Source organism: Camponotus floridanus, unplaced genomic scaffold, assembly GCF_003227725.1.
Source record: "Camponotus floridanus strain SB8 unplaced genomic scaffold, Cflo_v7.5 scaffold82, whole genome shotgun sequence".
Lineage (NCBI taxonomy): Eukaryota > Metazoa > Arthropoda > Insecta > Hymenoptera > Formicidae > Camponotus > Camponotus floridanus.
This window is the reverse complement of record NW_020229852.1, coordinates 525,243-547,603: the sequence shown is the minus strand read 5'-3', so window position 1 is coordinate 547,603 and position 22,361 is coordinate 525,243. Positions and strand designations below refer to the sequence as shown.

The 22,361-nt window shown below is 29.3% G+C and overlaps 1 protein-coding gene across 3 annotated transcripts; it reads left to right on the top strand.

Annotated features, from left to right (window-relative positions):
- The first annotated feature begins 889 nt into the window (after positions 1-889).
- On the top strand, positions 890-15,555 carry LOC105250319 (protein transport protein Sec23A). 3 transcript variants are annotated; one of them, XM_025414504.1, is made up of 12 exons: positions 890-1,053; positions 1,299-1,581; positions 1,741-1,827; positions 2,620-2,866; positions 2,961-3,210; positions 3,906-4,556; positions 4,640-4,793; positions 4,933-5,084; positions 5,187-5,361; positions 9,117-9,338; positions 12,704-12,724; positions 15,426-15,515. In XM_025414504.1, the coding sequence occupies exons 2-12, from the start codon at positions 1,303-1,305 to the stop codon at positions 15,513-15,515; spliced, it is 2,328 nt and encodes a 775-aa protein (XP_025270289.1). In that variant the 5' UTR covers positions 890-1,053; positions 1,299-1,302. The 3 variants fall into 3 exon arrangements, with proteins under 3 accessions (XP_025270289.1, XP_025270288.1, XP_025270290.1); XM_025414503.1 differs by lacking the exon at positions 890-1,053 and having other exon boundaries at positions 1,303-1,581; positions 15,426-15,553; XM_025414505.1 differs by lacking the exons at positions 890-1,053; positions 12,704-12,724 and having other exon boundaries at positions 1,303-1,581; positions 15,426-15,555.
- The last annotated feature ends 6,806 nt before the right edge of the window (positions 15,556-22,361 follow it).

Below are 22,361 nucleotides of genomic sequence, written 5' to 3'. Positions count from 1 at the left end.
ATGTTTACGACAATTAATCGGATCTCTGATCGGACTGAGCAGTGGTACTCAGCGATAGATTTCCTAAATTTCCCTAGACTAATCCGGATCAATGATGTGTCTCTGAAATAATCGAATTAGATTAACAGTCATCGAAAGAAATTGCGGTCGAGCTGATCGAAAAAATTGTGAAAAACATCATAAGAAATTATAGAAGATACTTTATTATTCTTTTAATTAATATATCTTTATTTATCAAATATATATTAATAAACAAATGTATTTTACTAGAATAAGATGTTTTCTATAAAATAAGAATACGTTGTTAATCTAATTCGATTACTTCAAAGACACATCATTGATCCGGATTAGTCTAGGGAAATTTAGAAAGCTATCTATCGCTGAGTACCACTGTTCAGTCTGATCAAAGATCCGATTAATTGTCGTAAACACCCCATAATCCGATTTTATATTTGAGATCGTCTTAAGTTCGAGCTTGAAATGCTACGCAGCTATTTGATTGATTGAATGAGGTCTTAAGGCCGGTATTCATAGTCCGATCTTATATTTGAGATCGTCTTAAGTTCGTGCTTGAAATGCTACGCAGCTATTTGATTGGTTGAATGAGGTCTTAAGTCAACCTCGGACCAGACTTAAGACAATCTTAAATATAAGATCGGACTATGAATACCGGCCTATGAATACCGGCCAAAGAATGAGTTAAGCTAAGATTAAAGTTAAGCGGCGTTGGTAGAAACGGGCCTTATTCGAGTTGTGGAACCGGGTCTTAATCCTACTGCCATTGTAGACGACGCTTAATTGACGCTGACTGGCCGGATCTGAAAGTAGAAACCAATCATATTCGATTGTTGCTTAGCGATTAAATCCGCTGAATTCGGCTATTCTACGTATGCGTTAAATCCAAGTAGTCACAAATGACGTGGCTTGGAAAGTGTAAAAGAGAAAATTATTATTTTCTTAATTAAACAATACATTTCAAAGTGCGAGGTTGATAATAAAATTGTATTCATGAAGAGTGCTAATTAACTTGAGCTATTTTCTTTGAAGATAATTGTAAGTATTTGTTAATTTGTAATTAATTTACTACAATTTTTTGTATTCTTGATACCTTCTCTTTTGGAAATTTATCCATTACTCTGCGCTTATGTTGTATGAAATAATTATATATAAAAAAAAATCTTAAAAAAAAAAAAAATATATATATATATATATATATATATATATATATGTGTATAAAAGAATTAAACTCTATATTATAAAAAAATATATTAATTATCTTTTGTATATTTTTTTTACAGCATTATGACAACATATGAAGATTTTATTCAACAAAATGAAGATCGTGATGGTGTGCGTTTCACATGGAATGTTTGGCCCTCATCGCGTATTGATGCTACTAGATTAGTTGTACCATTGGGTACTTTGTATCAACCGATTAAGGAACGAGTAGATCTTCCGCCAATTCAATATGATCCAGTTTTATGTACAAGATCTACTTGCAGAGCTATTTTAAATCCATTATGTCAAGTAGACTATCGTGCAAAATTATGGGTCTGCAATTTTTGCTTTCAGAGAAATCCTGTAAGAAAAAATTCTATTCACTTTCTTTTAAGCTAAACTCATTTTAGCTAGACTGAGTTTAACTTAATTAGATTTAAGCTAGCAATTGTTCAATTTTGGAAGTAAACTGTATAATATATTCATGTATATTTTTCATGTGTGTTCATTATTCTTTTTTAGTTTCCACCACAATATGCTGCAATTTCAGAACAGCATCAGCCAGCTGAACTTATTCCAATGTTTTCAACAATCGAGTATACAATAATGGTAAGTAATAAGGTATTATAAGTGAATAGAGTAAAAATCATTTTTTATCTATCACAAGAAACATTTTAAAAAATATTAAAGTATTTACTTTTATTATATAAGAATTAAAGTATGTTTTAATGTGTTTCTTTATTTTATTATGATGTATTGACATTCATATTCTTTATTATTTATTACTTCATTTAAATTCGTATTTTATTTAATACATAATTCTCTTGTAATTTTCTGTCTATATCATATAAGATAATTTAAAAAGTAATCCAATTATTTATTAAGAGCATATAGTATTCATAAAAATATTTTAAAGGTATTTTTATATTTCAATAAATTCTAAATTTGTATTATTATTATATATTATTTTTTCTAAAGTTAAATTATATTAATACACATATATGAATTATATTAATAATTATGAGAAAAAATCTTGCAAAAAGAATTTATGAGGATTTTCTTTGAAATTCTAAGAAACAAGGGAAATATCATATATAAATGATCAAAATGTATACATTTATTTGAATAGTAGTGAATATATGTTGAATAGTTATATTATGAAACAAATATTTTTGATTTTACTTTTTTTTAAAAGTAAAATCAAAAATATTTGTTTCATAATATAACTATTCAATTTGATTCTTAAAAACATTATTTTTTATTATCATTTATTGACATTACATGATTATAGTTTTTATTGTAGTTTTTATTATATATAAATTTATGATATTATACATTTCTTTAAATATTATTGTATCTGTGTTCAATTGTATGTATTAATTGTATGTATGTATTGTTTAGCGTGCCCAATGTTTGCCACCAATATTTCTACTTGTTGTGGATACATGTCTGGATGATGAAGAATTAGGAGCACTTAAAGATTCATTACAAATGTCATTGTCTCTGCTTCCACCCAATGCTCTTATTGGTCTTATCACATTTGGCAAAATGGTTCAAGTTCATGAATTAGGATGTGATGGTTGTAGTAAAAGTTATGTATTTCGTGGCACAAAGGATCTTCAACCAAAACAAGTTCAAGATATGTTAGGTATGAATACAATAAGTTTCAAGTTATATTTACTATATTATCATTGTTCTTCATGATTACTTTATTGCATTTTATTTATATTACATTTTGATAGGTATAGGTAGACCAATTCCTGGACAAAATCCAAATCAACCAAGAGGACCTAGCACACAATTATTGCCAGCTGCTAATCGCTTTTTGCAACCAGTGCATAAGTGTGATATGAGTTTGACAGATCTTTTAGGAGAACTGCAACGTGACCCATGGCCTGTTGGGCCAGGGAAACGTTCATTGCGATCTACAGGTGTGGCATTGGCAGTCGCCACGGGTCTCTTAGAAGCTAGTTATGCAAATACTGGTGCTAGGTATTTATATGTTGTAATATGATGTATATATGTTACCAGTGTTTGCTGTAGATAATTTCAAAATTATCTAGATAAAGATAAAGATAAAAAGCTGTAAATTTATCTTAGATGAGATAAAGATGATTTTGCTTTTACTTAATCTAGATGAAAGATGAGATAATTATTGCGATAATCTAGATAATTATCTAGATATTTTTGTTTATTTTAGAAGACTATAAATATTTGTAAAAAATGTGACGCAGATTATAAATGGGATATTAAAATTATAAACACATATTCTTTCTCTTCTCCTAAAGAATATTTAATATTATAAAGAAATAATAGCAAAAAGATATATAAATGATATGATAAATATTTATTTATTAATTTATATTTATAATATATTTATAATATATTTATAATAATAATATAAAAAATATATTTTAGATATTTTAGATAGATTTTTAGGAGCTTGCTTGGAAAACTTTTTTGCATAATGAAAACGTCATCTTAGACAATTTTTAGATAAGATGACATATATTTTTCATCTAAGATAAAGATAAAGATACTTTGTATTTCTTCATCTAGTTAAAGATAAAGATGATCCATTTCTTTATCTAGATGATTATCTAGATAATTTTATCTAGATACCAGCAAACACTGTATGTTACATTTTTTATTGTAATCCTACGTATAACGCCATCAATGTATTTAAGGATTATGCTATTTGTTGGCGGACCATGTTCTCAAGGACCTGGCCAAGTTGTAACTGATGATTTACGACAACCAATCAGATCACATCATGATATTCAAAAGGATAATGCTAAGCATATGAAAAAGGCAACTAAGCATTATGATGCACTTGCATCACGTGCTGCAACTAATGGCCATATAATAGATATTTATTCTTGTGCTCTTGACCAAACTGGCTTATTAGAAATGCGACAATGTTGCAACTCTACTGGTGGTCATATGGTGATGGGGGATTCATTTAATTCTTCATTATTTAAACAAACTTTTCAACGAGTATTTGCTAAAGATGCCAAGGGTGATTTGAAAATGGCATTCAATGCAACCTTAGAAGTAAAAACATCTCGGGAAATTAAAGTTTCTGGAGCAATTGGACCTTGTGTATCATTGGGAGTGAAAGGATCAAGTGTTGGAGAACAAGAAGTAGGTTTAGGTGGTACTTGTCAGTGGAAATTTTGTTCATTGACACCATCTACAACAACAGCATTATTCTTTGAAGTTGTAAATCAACATACAGCCCCAATTCCGCAAGGTGGAAGAGGCTGTATTCAATTCATTACCCAATATCAACATAGTAATGGACAAAGGCGAATTAGAGTTACTACTATTGCAAGAAAGTAAATATATTTTTTTATTATATATTATATGCGATAATATCATAAATTATTTATGATACTATAGGAATATCTTTAATTATCAGTTGGGCAGATGCATCGTCATCTTTGCATCATGTAAGCGCAGGATTTGATCAGGAAGCAGCAGCTGTTCTCATGTCACGTTTAGCTGTATTTAGAGCAGAAAGTGATGATGGTCCAGATGTTTTAAGATGGGTTGATCGTATGCTGATTAGACTTGTTAGTAGTTTCTATCATTAAAATTGTGCCCAATTACACTTAATATAAAGCTTAAACTTTATATGTTTATACATATAGATTTACACATAAATATATATTGTATCTATATATTTTGAGGTGTAAAATCTTATTATTGCAGTGTCAAAAATTCGGAGAATATGCAAAAGATGATCCAAATAGCTTTAGATTGGCAGAAAATTTTTCTTTGTATCCACAATTTATGTATCATTTACGCAGATCACAATTCTTACAAGTATTTAATAATTCTCCAGATGAAACTAGTTTTTATAGGTAAGTTATTTTATTTTTATAAAAAATATCATATATTTAAAACTTATTGATACATTTAGTTCTCATATTTCATATATCAATATATATTTTTTGACATTCTAGACATATGCTTATGCGTGAAGATTTAACAAATTCTTTAATTATGGTTCAGCCAATTTTATACAGTTATGGATTTAATGGCCCTCCAGAACCAGTATTATTAGATACTTCATCTATTCAACCTGAGAGAATTTTATTAATGGATACATTTTTTCAAATACTTATATTTCATGGAGAGGTAAGTATAATAGTATTAAATTAACATATATTAAATCTATCTGAAATGCAATATATATATGCAAAGAAAATATATTTTATGTCGCTAATAAGTTATAACAGAGAATATATACAGGGTGACCCATTTTAACTTAGGCAGCCAAATAACTTGAAAAATAAGCACACTACGAAAAAATGATTAGAATCAAAATTTCGTCATTTCGAGGGGGACGTACAATGACGTTAAAATCAGCCCCCCACCCCTCCCCCTGGGCGGTGAGGGGGGGCAAGTTTGAAATCTTAAATGGGAACCCCTATTTTTCATTGCATATTCTTGTAGCTTATCTCGAGAGCTTTCCAAAACACTATAATTAAGTACCTTTTTATTAAGTACTTTTTGAGTTATAAGGCTTGAAATAATTTCTTAATTTTACATAAACCATAAAATATCTAGTAAACCATTCATTTTTCGATTATCTTACCTTCATACTTTTATGTACAAAATAATGAGAGGAATCAATTGGTGTAAAGAAAACATACAGTTGTTTTTAAGAAAAAATATGGAATTGTTAATTGCAAATTAACGAGCTGCATACAAATAACGTAAAAAATTTCAAATGGAACTCGTCAGTTTTTGTTACAGATTCTTGTAGCTGATGTCGAAACGTTTACAAAACACTGCATATGAGCCCCATTCCCTTAAAAACACTCCCAGTTACGAAACAATTGTGATAATTCGTATCGACGAAATTGAAAATAGACAGCGTACGTGTGATTACATGAATGTGTGTAACGCGACTGAACGTCATTATGAGAGATCAGTACAACAGTAGCGATTACTGCAACAAATGGAGAATAACCCGCTTCGATCATTTCTGCCGATACGAAAGACACGCGAAGTTCGTAGAACCAGTTAAGGCGTACATCGAACCGTACTCAAGGAAAGAGATTGCGTGATTCATCCAACCAGTTAAGGTAAGATAAGTGCGATTCATCCAACCAGTTAAGGTAAGATAAGTGCGATTCATCCAACCAGTTAAGGTAAGATAAGTGCGATTCATCCAACCAGTTAAGACAAGATAAGTGCGATTCATCCAACCAGTTAAGGTAAGATATGGGTCATTGAATGGCCCATATCTTACCTTAACTGGTTGGATGAATCGCACTTATCTTATCTTAACTGGTTGGATGAATCGCACTTATCTTACCTTAACTGGTTGGATGAATCACGCAATCTCTTTCCTTGAGTACGGTTCGATGTACGCCTTAACTGATTCTACGAACTTCGCGTGTCTTTCGTATCGGCAGAAATGATCGAAGCGGGTTATTCTCCATTTGTTGCAGTAATCGCTACTGTTGTACTGATCTCTCATAATGACGTTCAGTCGCGTTACACACATTCATGTAATCACACGTACGCTGTCTATTTTCAATTTCGTCGATACGAATTATCACAATTGTTTCGTAACTGGGAGTGTTTTTAAGGGAATGAGGCTCATATGCAGTGTTTTGTAAACGTTTCGACATCAGCTACAAGAATCTGTAACAAAAACTGACGAGTTCCATTTGAAATTTTTTACGTTATTTGTATGTAGCTCGTAAGGGTCATTTCAAGATCATGTCGTCTGTGCCACATAATACATCTTTTCATACCATAAAAATTATGTCTAAGACATTTTGTCGAAAAATGAATAGTTTCGGAAATAATTGTTTGCTTCCATACTTTTTCCCCACCCTGTATATATATATACACATATATATATATATATATATATATATATACAGGGTCTACCAAAAGTGTGGAAACCCCTAAATATCTCGGAAAATATACGTTTTACAGAAAAGTGTTTCCAACAAAAGTTGTAGGGTTTAAGAAGATCTATATACTGATTCTATCAGTTTGACCTTGGATGGCGTCGTCAAGGTCAGGTCAAGGTCACATTGACTTTTTTAAATGACACCCCCTACATTTGATTGCATATTCTTATAGCTTAATTCAAGAGCTTTCCAAAACACTATAATAATGTTCATTTTTATTAAGTACTTTGCGAGTTATGAGGGTTGAAATAATTTCTTAATTTTACATAAACCATAAAATATCTAGTAAACCATTCATTTTTCGATTATCTTACCTTCATACTTTTATGTACAAAATAATGAAAGGAATCAATTGGTGTAAAGAAAACATACAGTTGTTTTTAAGAAAAAATATGGAATTGTTAATTGCAAATTACATATTTTTTCTTAGAAACAACTATGTGTTTTCTTTACACCAATTGATTCCTCTCATTAATTTGTACATAAAAGTATGAAGGTAAGATAATCGAAAAATGAATGGTTTACTAGATATTTTATGGTTTATGTAAAATTAAGAAATTATTTCAACCCTCATAACTCGCAAAGTACTTAATAAAAATGAACATTATTATAGTGTTTTGGAAAGCTCTTGAATTAAGCTATAAGAATATGCAATCAAATGTAGGGGGTGTCATTTAAAAAAGTCAATGTGACCTTGACCTGACCTTGACGACGCCATCCAAGGTCAAACTGATAGAATCAGTATATAGATCTTCTTAAACCCTACAACTTTTGTTGGAAACACTTTTCTGTAAAACGTATATTTTCCGAGATATTTAGGGGTTTCCACACTTTTGGTAGACCCTGTATATATATATATATATTTCACTTTACTAAAGAATAAAGATAAAAAAAATCATAGAAAACATTATCTTTTTACTATCCTTAATTATTTTTTTATATTATTTTATTATATTTTAATTATATTTATATTATATTGTGTGTGTGCATGTGCGTGTGTGTGTAGAAATTATATCAAATGTAAGTTTAAACATAATGCCATATGGAGTAAACTATCAATATTCTGCAAAAATTTGTTTTGATTTAGTGTAGAGTTAATTTCAGTTTTTAATTTTTATATACATACATATTTATATTTATAGTCATGGTATGTCTACATGTATATTATACATATATCTGACAATGAGTATAATGTGTGCATAAAATCTTAAATGCAAGAATTTGTTGCTTATATTTAATTATTTAACAATACAATCTTTTAAATTGGAAACACTTTTTCTATTGTTTCATGATAAAGTTTATCAAATCCGGGCAATATTAGCGATTAATGTCATTGTACAATTTTATTATGACACTATACATAAATGTTACAAAAATTTTAAGTATTGAATGATTAAGATTATGAGATTTTTAAAATAAATAAATAAATGGTAAATAGATCAATATATCGATATATCTAAAAATATTATTTATTTCTAAATTTTGATTGTATATAAAACTCAGAAAGAAAGGACCTCGCACAAAATATGGGGAAATTCGGTTCCGGCCAAATTAGATAAAACTGTGCTATTTTGTACTTTGAGTCATGCTGATCAAAAGTTGTCACGAGCACAATCCGATCCTATGAACCGTTTTAAAGTTACATCCACATATCCAAAAGATGTCCAGGTATCTAGAAGATATCTTTAGACGATTAGACATCTTCAGGATTTAGACATCTTCCTGTTAATGTCTTTTGGACATAGGATGTTATATGAGCAGTGACTCAAAGTGCGAAAATGTGACCATGCCTAAAACGGTTCATAGAATCGGGTTGCGCTCGTGATAACTTTTGATCAGCATGACTCAAAGTAAAAAATGGCACAGTTTTATCAAATTTGGCCGTGATCGAATTTCCCCATATTTTGTGCAAGGTCCTTTATTCACTAATGTATATTGTTTTGAAATTTATTTTTACAGACTATTGCACAATGGCGTCAATCAAAATATCAAGATCTACCAGAATATGAAAATTTCCGACAATTATTAGCAGCGCCTGTTGATGATGCAGCTGAAATTTTAGCTGGTAGATTTCCCGCACCTCGATATATTGATACAGAGCAAGGTGGTTCTCAAGCCAGATTTTTATTGAGTAAGGTCAATCCAAGTCAGACTCACAATAATATGTATGCTTATGGTGCGGTAAGTAAATATATTTAATATTTTAATATTTTATTTTAAAATAATTTGTCATGAAAGAAAATAATAGATATAATAGATTTTATCAAAATTTATTATAAAAGATATTCGGTACAACATCTAAGAACTTTATTGATAGATTCTATAATTAATTTAACATTGGTTACATGATGATGAAAATAAATATTATAGTAATTTTTTTAATTTTATTATATGTGTTAATATATAATATTTTAGATGATTTAATATCCCACATAACATGCATATCCAAAAGAAGTCCAGATGGTATCCAGAAGATATCTCTGGGCGATTAAACATTTTCAGAATGTCCTGTTAATGTCTTTTGGACATAAATGCTATATGGGATATAGTAGTTTAAATGATTATAGAAGTTAAAAATATGAAAAGTTATTACGTACATTTTCCTAAAATTAAAAACCGGTTTTACTTTTTATATTATTATAAAAGCATGCATAATAAAATTACTCATAATAAAGTTATTAAACATTTCAAATTTCAAATTTTATTATTTTATTTAAATATATATCATATGCTTGAAAATCACACACGCAAAATTTCATAAGATTAAAATTACCATTCAAAATAAATTAATCATCAAAATAAATTTAACATTTAAAATACATTTGTTGACATTAATGTCAATGGTTATTTTTAACAACTATTATTTCCTTAATATCTTCCTTGAAACGATATAAATAAAAATGTTTATTAAAATAATGTTGACGTTGTATAAAAAAAATTATAAAAATTTGTGTTTATTTTATTCTTGAAAATTCTTTCAGAATTCAGAATTCTTTTCATTTATTGTAATATATACAGGGTGTCTCTAAGTACTTCATCACGCACTTGTGAGAAGGTAAACCGCAGTAAATTAAATAAAGAAGTTCTATTCCATGTAACGATTTTTGCAATAATAATAAAAATATTAATTGTTAAAATCGGAGGAATGCGAGAAATGTTCGACCGCTCGGGCTGTAGCATAGCCCACCGTGTCAGACATTGTCTGCCGGCGTGCGACGAGGGGAAGGACAGCACGCCGCTACCCGTGGTTATCGCCAGTTTCGCCGCGTGCCAATTGACACGGGCCATGCTATAACTTAAGCGGTCGAATGCTTCTCTCATCCGATTTTAATAATTAATATTTCTATTATTCTTGAAAAATCGTTACATGGAATAAGAACTTCTTTATTTAATTTACTGCACTCTATCTCCTCACAAGTGCGTGATGGAGTGCTCAGGGATACCCCTGTATATATGTGTGTGTATGTGTGTGTGTATATATATAAAGTGTTTCTTAATAAGTGCAAAAAATTTTAGGAGTTGATTCTTTGTCGAAAATTAAGGAAGGTTTTATAAATATATACTTTTACATCCCTTCCTGTGGAATTACACTCCTTCAAAAATGGAGAGAAAAGGCCGGTACGATAAGTCGATGATTTGAATATTGAAATTCCATTATATTTGTGAAACGCTGTTCAGCCACGCCGAATCCAGCCATAAAAACGGGCTCGAATAAATACCAGAAATGACTTAGCGCTTTCTTGAGTTATTAATTTCGTGCAAATATTCGATCTAATCTTTATTATTATTATTACCGCTGTCGATTTGATCTGTTATATATTTCGTTATTTCAAATTTCCGAACGTATTATAAATATTCTTTCTTGCTTTGATTTGTTATTTATTTTATTTTTATATTATTTTTATATTATTTTTATATTATTTTATTTTCTTCTTAATAAATCTATTATATTTTTCTTTATTAAGCCCGCGTAATTTATTTGAGTGTTAAGTCTTTCGTGATTGTCGACTTCCGTTTTGTCTGTTGAATTTCGAACTAGCAAAAATTTGGCTTCAAAAATGGGGGTAAAAATTAGGTTTTTATTTTTTAGGTTTTTATTATAATTTTGTTTTTGTTCTAATTTTCCCAACATTTACTCTAATTTTATTTTTATTTTAAAAATTAACTTCTCGTAATTCAAAATCTATGCTATTTAACATCGTGCTGTGCATGATAACGTATTTTATTTTCTTGTTTCCTTGAAAATTATTGATTTTATGAAAAAAATAAAAGAAAAAGGTTTCTAAATAAATCAAACTTTTTAATGCACTTTTTAAAATAATCATATTCTGTTAAAAATTTTTAATTTTTTAAAGTTTTAATTTTTTAAAGTTTTAATTTTAATTTTTTTTTATTTCCATTAAAAAGTTCTAATAAAAAATTGAATAAGGTTGCTAATTTCATCCCCTTATAACAATACGGGAGGTTGAAAAAAAATATTAATAAATAACTTTTTTACTAGTAGAAAATATCCTAGTTTCATTTCTTTAACTTGTTCTAAATTTGAGAAAAAAATAAAAATCTTATTTTTATTTCCATTTTTGGAAGAGTGTGATTCCACAGGGAGGAATGTAGGAATATATGTTGATATAAAAAACCTCGCTTAATTTTCGACAAGGAATCATCTCCTAAAATTTTTCACACTTATTAATATACACACATATACAGGGTGTCTCAGACTACCCGTGTACCCCTTTTAAAATGAAAATAAATGGCTTTTGTAAAAAATCGCGAACAATTTTTAAGTAAATCGGGTACACTCTATCAAATGGTGATATTTTCAACTTTTGATTCTGAGCGGGAACACGCCATCCGGATCGGAAATTGAATTTTTTTAAGGGAACATGGTACTTTTTATTACAGATTCGAATTGTACGTGAAAAAATAAGAAACTTTTGTATCAAACGTTTTTTCTGAAAGTGCCTCTGTCAATCTTACAGTTTCAGTCTTACAGTTATTTTCAAGGTCAATTTTAAGATTGACAGAGGCACTTTCAGAAAAAACGTTTGATACAAAAGTTCTTATTTTTTCACAATTAGAATCTGTAATAAAAAGTATCATGTTCCCTTAAAATAATTCAAATTCCGATCTGGATGGCGTATTTCCGATCGGAATCAAAAGTTGAAAATATCACCATTTGATAAAGCGTACCCGATTTACTTAAAAATTGTTAGCGATTTTTTATAAAAGCCATTTATTTTCATTTTAAAAGGGGTATACTGGTGGTCTGGGACACCCTGTATATGTATATGTATATATTATAATACTTGGAGAATTTTAATCTATAAAATTCGATTATAAGAAAATATTAAAAATTATAAATTATAAAAAAATCTGAGGTAATATTAAACTTCTATTATGAAATTATGAAATGGATAATTTAATTTCAAATAGATTAAAGAATTAGGAATTGAAAGAAGTATAAATAATTTTCATGAATGTTTATGTATAATATCATTTGTAATTAATATTTTTATTTTATGTTACCATGATGCTGTGAACTATAGGGGATGCCGATACCTAACGGGGTGTGTTATTTTATTTTATTTTTTTTCCTCTATTTGCTTAGCTGCTTTGGTGATTGGATTATTTCAAATTAACAGATTGATATTCATATGCAAATGCATTTCATTGATTTTCTTATAATTTATTATTTTTTTTATTGGTGTATTTTAGTACTTTTTAAATTATTTTATTTCATTTAAAAAAGGCCATAGAAAATATATAATAATTTTATAATTGTATATAGTATGGATAAAAAAATAATACGCGTAAAAGATATAAATAATTTCTCATACAAAAATGGGAAGAAAAATAGAAAATATAAGAAAATTTTTTTGTACAAATATATGTTTTTACACTTTTTTTGTTCGAAAAAAATTTTTCTTCTATATTTTATTTTATCTATTTTTGCATGGATTTTTTCAATATAAAAATGAATCGAATATTGCTGGCAATATTATTATGCCAATTATGTAAAAATCTTAATAAATTTACAATTATATAGATGCATTTTAATATTTTAACTATATTAAGATTCTACTAATTATTTTTACAGATCGCATAAAGTGATATAATAATTCTTAATAATTATTATAGAAATAATTGTAATTTCAAACACATGTATGTGTGTGTGTGTGCGCGCGCGCGATGTGTAATGTGTACATATACCTGGTGGTGGGAAATTTAAAAAAATTAAAAATTTATCTTTCTAAATATAAATTATCCGTTTTTTAAACATATGTGCAACATACTTCAAATTTGTGAAAAATATTATAGATAGATCTTTCAAGGGAGTGCCTCGTTTGACCACATTGCGATTGATCACAACCAATTATATCAATATACCCTGTACCCAGGGTAATCAGCAACGATTGACCAATCAAACAGTCTTATTTTGAATTAGCCAGTTGGCGACGTGGTCAATCGGGTATCACCCACTTTCAACATATTTATAATCATTTTGATTTTAAAGATAGACAATTTTTAAAACTTTATTCTTTTATTAGGTAAATTTTTAGTGTAAAATGCATATATAATTAGAGCACTGTAAAAAAATTAAGAATAAATTTGTTTTGAATCTATCGAAGAATTTAAGTTTAAAAAATTTTTTTTATATTTTCATACATTTTCTTTTTACTAATATTGAAAAATTTCAAATTAAAAGTTTTAATTTTCTTAACTGTCTAAAATATATTTTGTTTTGTTAAATAAAGAAATTTTTGCATAAATATTTCTTCCTTCATTTTTCTTCTATGTTTTTCTTTCTTATATTCTGTAATACATCCTTAAATATACTTTAGAAAAAATTCAAATATTTTAGATAAATAAACCAAATAAACTAAAAAATATATATTTCTAATTAAATATTTTAATTTATAAATAAATTATTTTATATATACATATATATATATATATATATATATACACATAAATACATACATACATACATACATACATACATACATACATACATACATACATACATACATACATACATACATACATACATACATACATACATACATACATACATACATACATACATACATACATACATACATACATACATACATACATACATACATACATACATACATACATACATGCATACATGCATACATGCATACATGCATACATGCATACATGCATGCATACATAGGGTGTCCCATTTTAACTTGGACAGTAAAATATCAAAAACTAAGCCCAGCAAACAAAAATGTTTCAGACAAAAGTTGTATGATTTCGAGGGGGATATAAGATGGTACCATTGATTTGACCTTGAAGAGTTATTTGAAGGTCACATGAAGGTCACCTTCAATTTCTTAAATGGAGCCTACATTTTCTCATTACATATTCTTGTAGCTTATCTCGAGAGCTTTCCAAAACACTATAATAAAATATTTTTTCATTGAGTACTTTTCGAGTTATGAGACTTGAAATCATTTCTTAATTTTACATAAACCGTAATATATCTAGTAAAATATTCATTTTTCGATTATCTTGCCTTAATAGATGAGAGAAATCAATTGGTGTAAAAAAACACATAGTTGTTTTGAAGAAAAAATATGTAATTATTAATTGCAAATTACATACTTTTTCTTAAAAACAACTGTATGTTTTCTTTACACCAATTGATTCCTCTCATTATTTTGTACATAAAAGTATTAAGGTAAGATAATTGAAAAATGAATATTTTACTAGATATTTTACTAGATATTTTATGGTTTATGTAAAATTAAGAAATTATTTCAAGTCTTATAACTTGGAAAGTACTTAATGAAAACTAACTTAATTATAGTGTTTTGGAAAGCTCTCGAGATGAACTATAAAAATATGCAAAAACATATAGGGTGTTCCGTTTAAAAAGTTGGATGTGACCTTCACGTGACCTTCAGATGATTCTTTAATGTCAAACTAATAACACCATCTTATGTCCCCCTTCAAGCCATACAATTTGTCTAAAACACTTTTTTAATATTTGTTATGGTCTATCTCTTTTAGTTTAAAAGATAAAAGGGAGTGGCCACTTCTAGGTGGGACACCCTATATATATATATATATACAGGTATATATATATATATATATATATATATATATATATATATATATATTAGATAGCTATACCATAACTTATTCATATAAATATTAAAAAAATTAAAAAACATAATCATAAATTTAGCATATTATTTAGCACAATAATAAATTATGTTATTTTGTTTTGTTTAGGAGAGTGGGGCGCCTGTTTTGACGGATGATGTTAGCTTACAAGTGTTCATGGAACATTTGAAGAAATTAGCTGTATCATCTACAGCATAAGTTAATATATATATTATAAATATTATATATACATATACATATACATATATATATATATATATATATATATATATATATATATATATGTAGTAAATATTCATTTATATTATGTCGACAATTTATATACTTAGAAAAAGGAATGTAAGTTAGTAAAAATTGTGCAAAATAAAATAAGCAATTGAAAAACGAAAGTGAATTATAGATATAATTTTTTTTGAAATTATAAGTTAAACCTAACCTAATCTAAGCTGTGTTCTAAAATTCACTGCCAGCGCTGTAATCGTTATGTTATAAAGCATACTATCAATAGTGTTCCATTTTATGAGAGCGTACTGCAAGTATGAATACGATATTCAAAACGGAATACTACTTTAGTGCTGGCAGTACTAGTGATCGAGTAATCTATTTAATCTAGAAATATGGAGAGGCGAAAAAATTTTTGACATTTAAATTTAATACTCGAAGAATCTGATGAAGAATTAAGCGATGAATCTGATTTGGAAGAAGTTAAAAGTTTAAAATTTTATAAAATTATAGAATATTATTGCCTTTTATATTATCCCTTCTCATTTCTACAGCTCTAACAATTATCATTTGCATCTTTTATATTATAATATTAAAATAAAAAATAAGAAAATTACTACACATTACTTTCACACATTCGCTTCCAATAAATTGTATACATATAATTTTTATTTCTAGTAAGCTTTATTAAAAGAGTTATCACAGTTTACATCAAAATCACAATATTGTTTTATATACTATATAAAATAAAATAAACTGTTGTATTTATATAATAACTTAAAAAAAGAGGCTGTGTTCCAAAATTCAGCATTATAAACTGCATTGCAAAATTCATGGCAGCACGCTGACAGTGCTGTGCGTCACAACAATGACGTCTTTAATTCTATTGTCACTTCCTGCTGCAGCTACTGTGGCTAAAAACAGAGAGAAGAATGAGAGAGGCCGTCGTTTTTTGTGTAACGGTTTCACTGAGCCGCGCAGTGGCGTCCCGTAGATCCATTATAGGGTACATTCCAAAATTCACTGCCAGCACTGTGAGCACTATTGGGTGCGTTTCAAAAATCGTGACAGCACTGTGGCAGTATTCTGAGACAACAATGACGTCATCAATTTTGATGTCACTTCCTGCTGTGGCTGCATGTGCTAGAAAGGGTACGTTCCATTTGAACGCTCACGCGCTATAAGCGCTCACGCTTATAAGCGCTATTTTCAACCGTTCCATTTGCTGCTTAAGCGCTTAAAATTGCAAACAAAAGGTCGTTCCTTTTGGATGCGTGAGCAGTGTGAGCAGTACGAATGTTTAAAAATGGACGAAAAAAAAATTGTCATTTTATGCTCATTAATTGCAATATTTTTTGAAATATTGTTTGAAGATGAAGATTCTCCAAGCAATACAGAATTATTAGAAAATATTTTTATAATTCTTAATAAACATCGCATTAAAAATCCTATATTACGATTAAAGGATTACGTAGAAAATATTTTACCATCATATACTGATATACAGTTTAAATCACATTTCAAAAGAAAAGTCTACATAACTTCATTCCACTTTATTATATTAATACATAATATAAATTTTGAATAATATAAATATTAATGATAATCTTACCAGTTTCTAAACGTTTGGCTTCTTCTACTGTTACTAATATTGTATAAATTTTGTTGGTTTCACCATCTTCAATATCAACTGATATCTTCGGTCCATTTTTCTTATTTACACAGAACACGTGCGTTCCGTTTCAATGCTTATGTGCTATAAGCGCTCACGGTTTTACTGCCCTACCTCGATGAGATAAGCTTTTGTGAGCACGAGTTATGACGTCACAGTGACATCATAAATGTTTTTATAAGCGCTTATAACTTCAAAGGGAACAGCGTAAGGGCCATAGCACATAGCATGGCGTAATGGTCTTAAAAGTCTTAAGACGTAGACGTAAGTCAATGCACAAGCTTTGGCGTATGTCGTAATGTCGTGCAACAAATAGACAATACGTGAATTGAAAAAGCATTGAAAGTAAGTAAATGATCTAATCATTTTTAAGTTTTTATTAATAAAGAATAATATTATAATTATATATAATCATCCTGAAATTAAATAATGCAATTTTTATTCGTTCTTCAAGTATGATAATAGTGAAATGAAAATATCTATTTTGATTACATGATATATAATATTCTAGGTTAGTTGCAATTTGATTACAATTTTGATTACAAGATATATATTTTAGGTTAGCTATAATTTTGTATATCATGTAATCAAAATAGATATTTTCATTTCACTATTATCATACTTGAAGAACGAATAAAAATTGCATTATTTAATTTCAGGATAATTATATATAATTATAATATTATTCTTTATTAATAAAAACTTAAAAATGATTAGATCATTTACTTATTTTCAATGCTTTTTCAATTCACGTATTGTCTATTTGTTGCATAACATTACGACATACGCCAAAGCTTGTGCGTTGACTTACGTCTACGTCTTAAGACTTTAAAGACCATTACGTCATGCTATGTGCTATGGCCCTAAGCAATGCTTATAAGCGCTTTAAGCGCGTAAGCGTCCAAAAGGAACGCAGCCTTAGTCAGTATATGTTCCATTGAATAAAGAATACCAGGAAGGAGCATATATCGCGATATATCGCAGGAACATTGGCCGGTATTCATAGTCCGATCTTATATTTGAGATCGTCTTAAGTTCGAGCTTGAAATGCTACGCAGCTGTTTGATTGGTTGAATAAGATCTTAAGTCAACCTCGGACCAGACTTAAGACGATCTTAAATATAAGATCGGACTATGAATACCGGCCTATGAATACCGGCCAATGACGTCATTGATTTTGTTGTCACTTCCTGCTGCAGCTACTGCGGCTGGAAAGATGAGGCAGTTACAATATTTAAGATGGCGGAAAACATGGACAATGTCATAGAGGAGTTCACTCTCAAGGTTCTTAAATACACAGGTTGCTTCAATCGGGCACTTTTCTATGATTAGTCGTAACGTCATTATATCTATCCTTGTCACACTCATCGTTCTCTGTCTTATGCATTGCATAACCCAACCTAACCTATTCTAGATTAATGGATTTAAACATTTCAATAAAGTAACAAAATAATTTCGAATAAAATGAAAATGATAAGTTATTAATTATTATTAATTATTATTAATAATTTAATATTTATTATTTTATTTATCATTTATTTTGTTAATATTTGTGGATTGTTAACAATTTCTGGGGATGTGGTTGTTTAATAAAAAAGTTCGTGATTTTATTTCGTGTTTATTTATAAAATTTATTTATTAATAAAAAAATATAAAGAAGTTTTACATAACTATTTTTCGAATTTTTTTTGCAACCTTGTGGTCTTTGCTTTGATCTCTTTTACGTTTTCCATAATTTCTCCTATAGTTTACAGTTCTGAAATTTTAATCGTATACATGTTCTTTGTTTTATAAACGTCTCAATTAATTCCTTTTCTATCTCAGGATGCTTTCGAATGCACATACGTATTAATTTTTTTGTTACATTGGGTTCTTTGCGAAATATAGTTTTTTTGTGAAATTTATTGAATAACTTATCCAGTTCCTCAAGCTGTTTAACGAAAGCATCTTGTGGAACAGTCAAACCACCGACTGAAAGATGCTGTATCCATTTCGGCAGTTGATAGATGTGCTCATTTTGTAATTTATATGAGTAGATTCCGAGATGTGGATATTTATGTTTGAATTTTTTCGCGATCCTGCTAAATACTTTAGTCCATCCTTTTCTAAAACACACGTGAGAATGATGGTTCCTTGATTTCCCGCTGGTGAGGTTGATGTTGAACTAAAACTTTTAGTATCTGAATTCTCTTGTACAGATAATTCAATATTCTCTGTCTGAATAGATATGTGTGCCTCTTCCATGGCTTTTACGAACATATATCATGCGTAGCTTCTACAGTATTTAAATTTTTCACTTGGGATATAAGAGATTGCAGTTGATTTCTCAAATCTTTACATGTGCTGTGACTTTGCGCTAACTGTTCCTCTAGTTTATGTATCGTAGAATATAATGTATTAAACGTCTCCATGTTGAAATTAATTTTTGTCTGAACTGCTGAAGTATGATAATCAATCGATTCTTGATTCGAGTGGTCGTGAAGCATAGTATCACTCAGGATCGACGAACTTTGTATATCATCTATAGAGATTGGTAAATATGTAGCGTTGGTACAGCGTCCTCTTTTAATTTATTTTTTAATTGCACATTTAACAATTTATTTCACAAATCACATTCATAATCCTTATCTCGAAAATGTATACTGCATATTTTGCCTTTATTCGCTTGCCATGAATTGCTGAGACCACATCGTGTAATCCAAACGTCTCGTATGGCCGGGTTCTTTGGAAAACGATGATAATTAACATTTGGTTTTGAAAACCGTGTCTTTTCATAATAATTATTACAACTAATAACGTTGCATGCATATCCATGCAGGCATGGCCACTAAAAAGAAAAATATTCGATATGTAGTAGAATGAAGTGTGAGGTTATAATAACTAATCAATTGTAAATTATAATATAAAATAAAATTATGTACATAATAAATAATATAAAATAAAGTTTACCTCTCTTTGTAATTAAATTTATTATTTTAAATAGTACTGCAATACATAATAACAACAATAATACGCTTTATAACAGTGGCGTAGCTAGGAAAGAGTTTCGGGGGGGGCTATAGCTTTAATTTGTTACAAATTATCACTATTAAGTAGACACATCTGCACGGTATATTACCCACACTTAGCGCGACCCAGAGCCAACGACGGGGACGTGATGGGTTCTGGCTCCATTTTATTTTTTTTTGTTTTTGAGTAATTTTATTCTTTTTTTTATTTTATATATTTTTTATATTTTTTTTGTTTTATATTTTTCTATATATATATATATTTTTTTTTTATTTTTATAATTTTTATGCTATGCTCGCGACTTTGTTTATTTGAGTTTGATTTTAAAAACCAAATTTTATATTTAAATTAAAACAAAACTGAAATAGAAGGGTGAATGTTTTTTAACATTGAAATTTTTAACATTTAACAAAAAAATTTTAATGTAGAATGCCAATTTTTACAGATTGTACTCGTGTGAAGTTAATGTTATTACAATCTATAATTGTATTCGACGATTCTTTTTAGTTAAAAATTTATTAAGCAAAATGTCATCATCGACATGTAGTTCCCGATGAATGCTCATTAAAGTAAGACCAGTAAGTCTCGTTTGCCCAGTACTATTTCTTAAATAGATTTTTAATCTTTTTAATGTTGAGAAGCTGCGTTCGACTGTTGCTGTAGAAATCGCCAAAGTTGCTAATATTTGCAGTAGTGTATGCAAATTGGGAAAAAAATTGACATCACAATGTCGCAATGCTTCAATAGCTGTAGAAGGAACGATTTTTTTCTCTTCTTGACTTTTGCGCCATTTCGTTTGCCACAGTTCCCACTCACCTTGTACAATAGCGTCATTGTTGAGAAGATCTTGTCAAGTACAGGTTTCAAATCGACAAATTTTTTTACACCATTTTTTTCTCTTTTACAAGTATTGACGGAATCAATTTCTGCAAGCCTATAATGTGATCTCTATGTGTGACGAAACAATCGTTCAATGACTGCAACAAATATTCTACAAAAGGAATAAAAGTAGCTCGCCTATAATGTTCCTCAATTGAGTCAGCAGGAACATTTCGGCGATGTCGTTGAGTACCCGCAAGTCGTGGCGTGGATGGTTCAATTCCAAATAAAGCAGTTGTTGTACAAACTTTTGAATAAATAATAGAAAATTCATCTTCCGCATGTTCACGGATTTTAGATATGGCCATCGTAGTTATTTCGAGTGATGCTAAAGCACTGCACAAATCGATATCGACCGATTGCAAATTTTTTGACAACGCATGAGTTAAGCTTAGCATACGTTGCGTAACAAAAAGGGCAATTAAAAAAGAAAAATTACACAATGAATAATGCAGTTGCTGGGCTTTTCCGGAATCCGCTCCTTTAGATTCAATTAAATCCTCAAGAGCTTGAATCGTTTCAGTGATAGACTCACAGAATAGTGAAATAGCGTCGTGTCTTTCTACCCATCTAGTTTCACAGTACTTCTTTAAATTAGTTGACGCTGAATCGGAGCTTTCTAGTTTGCGTGATAAAATTGCAGTTCGACGGGCCGATGTACGAAAAAATGTACAAACTTCAGAGATAACACGGACGCATTTCGTACTGAATCGATTTTGCAAGCATCATTTAAACATAAATTGAGACAATGTTAAATACAATGGGTATAAATTGCTTTAGGAAACTCGTTTTGAATAACTGCCTGCACACCGTTAAAAGCACCTCGCATTGCAGCAGCTCCATCGTACCCTTGACCACGAAGATTTTGCAAGTCTAAACCGAGATTCTGCAATTGGTCTTTAATAGTTCTCGCTAATCCAACTCCGGTTACATCGTGGACAGGAACAAATGAAAGGAAATCTTCACGTACAACATACAATTCCAAGTCTATGTAACGAATGCACAAGGAGAATTGTTCAATGCGACTAATGTCCGTAGTTTCATTTGCGAGAACGGTAAAGAACCGCGACTTGATTGCTCGTTTAACGATTTGTGAAATAATTTCCGCGCCAATCAGCTGTATAAATTCATTCTATATGTCTGGGCTGGTATACATAGCATTGTGAGCCGAATTTAACAAATGCTCCTTCAGCATCTCATCACCGCTTTGAACGCGAAATCTTAATAGAGCACGAAAATTGCCATCGTTGTGTGTTGGTTCT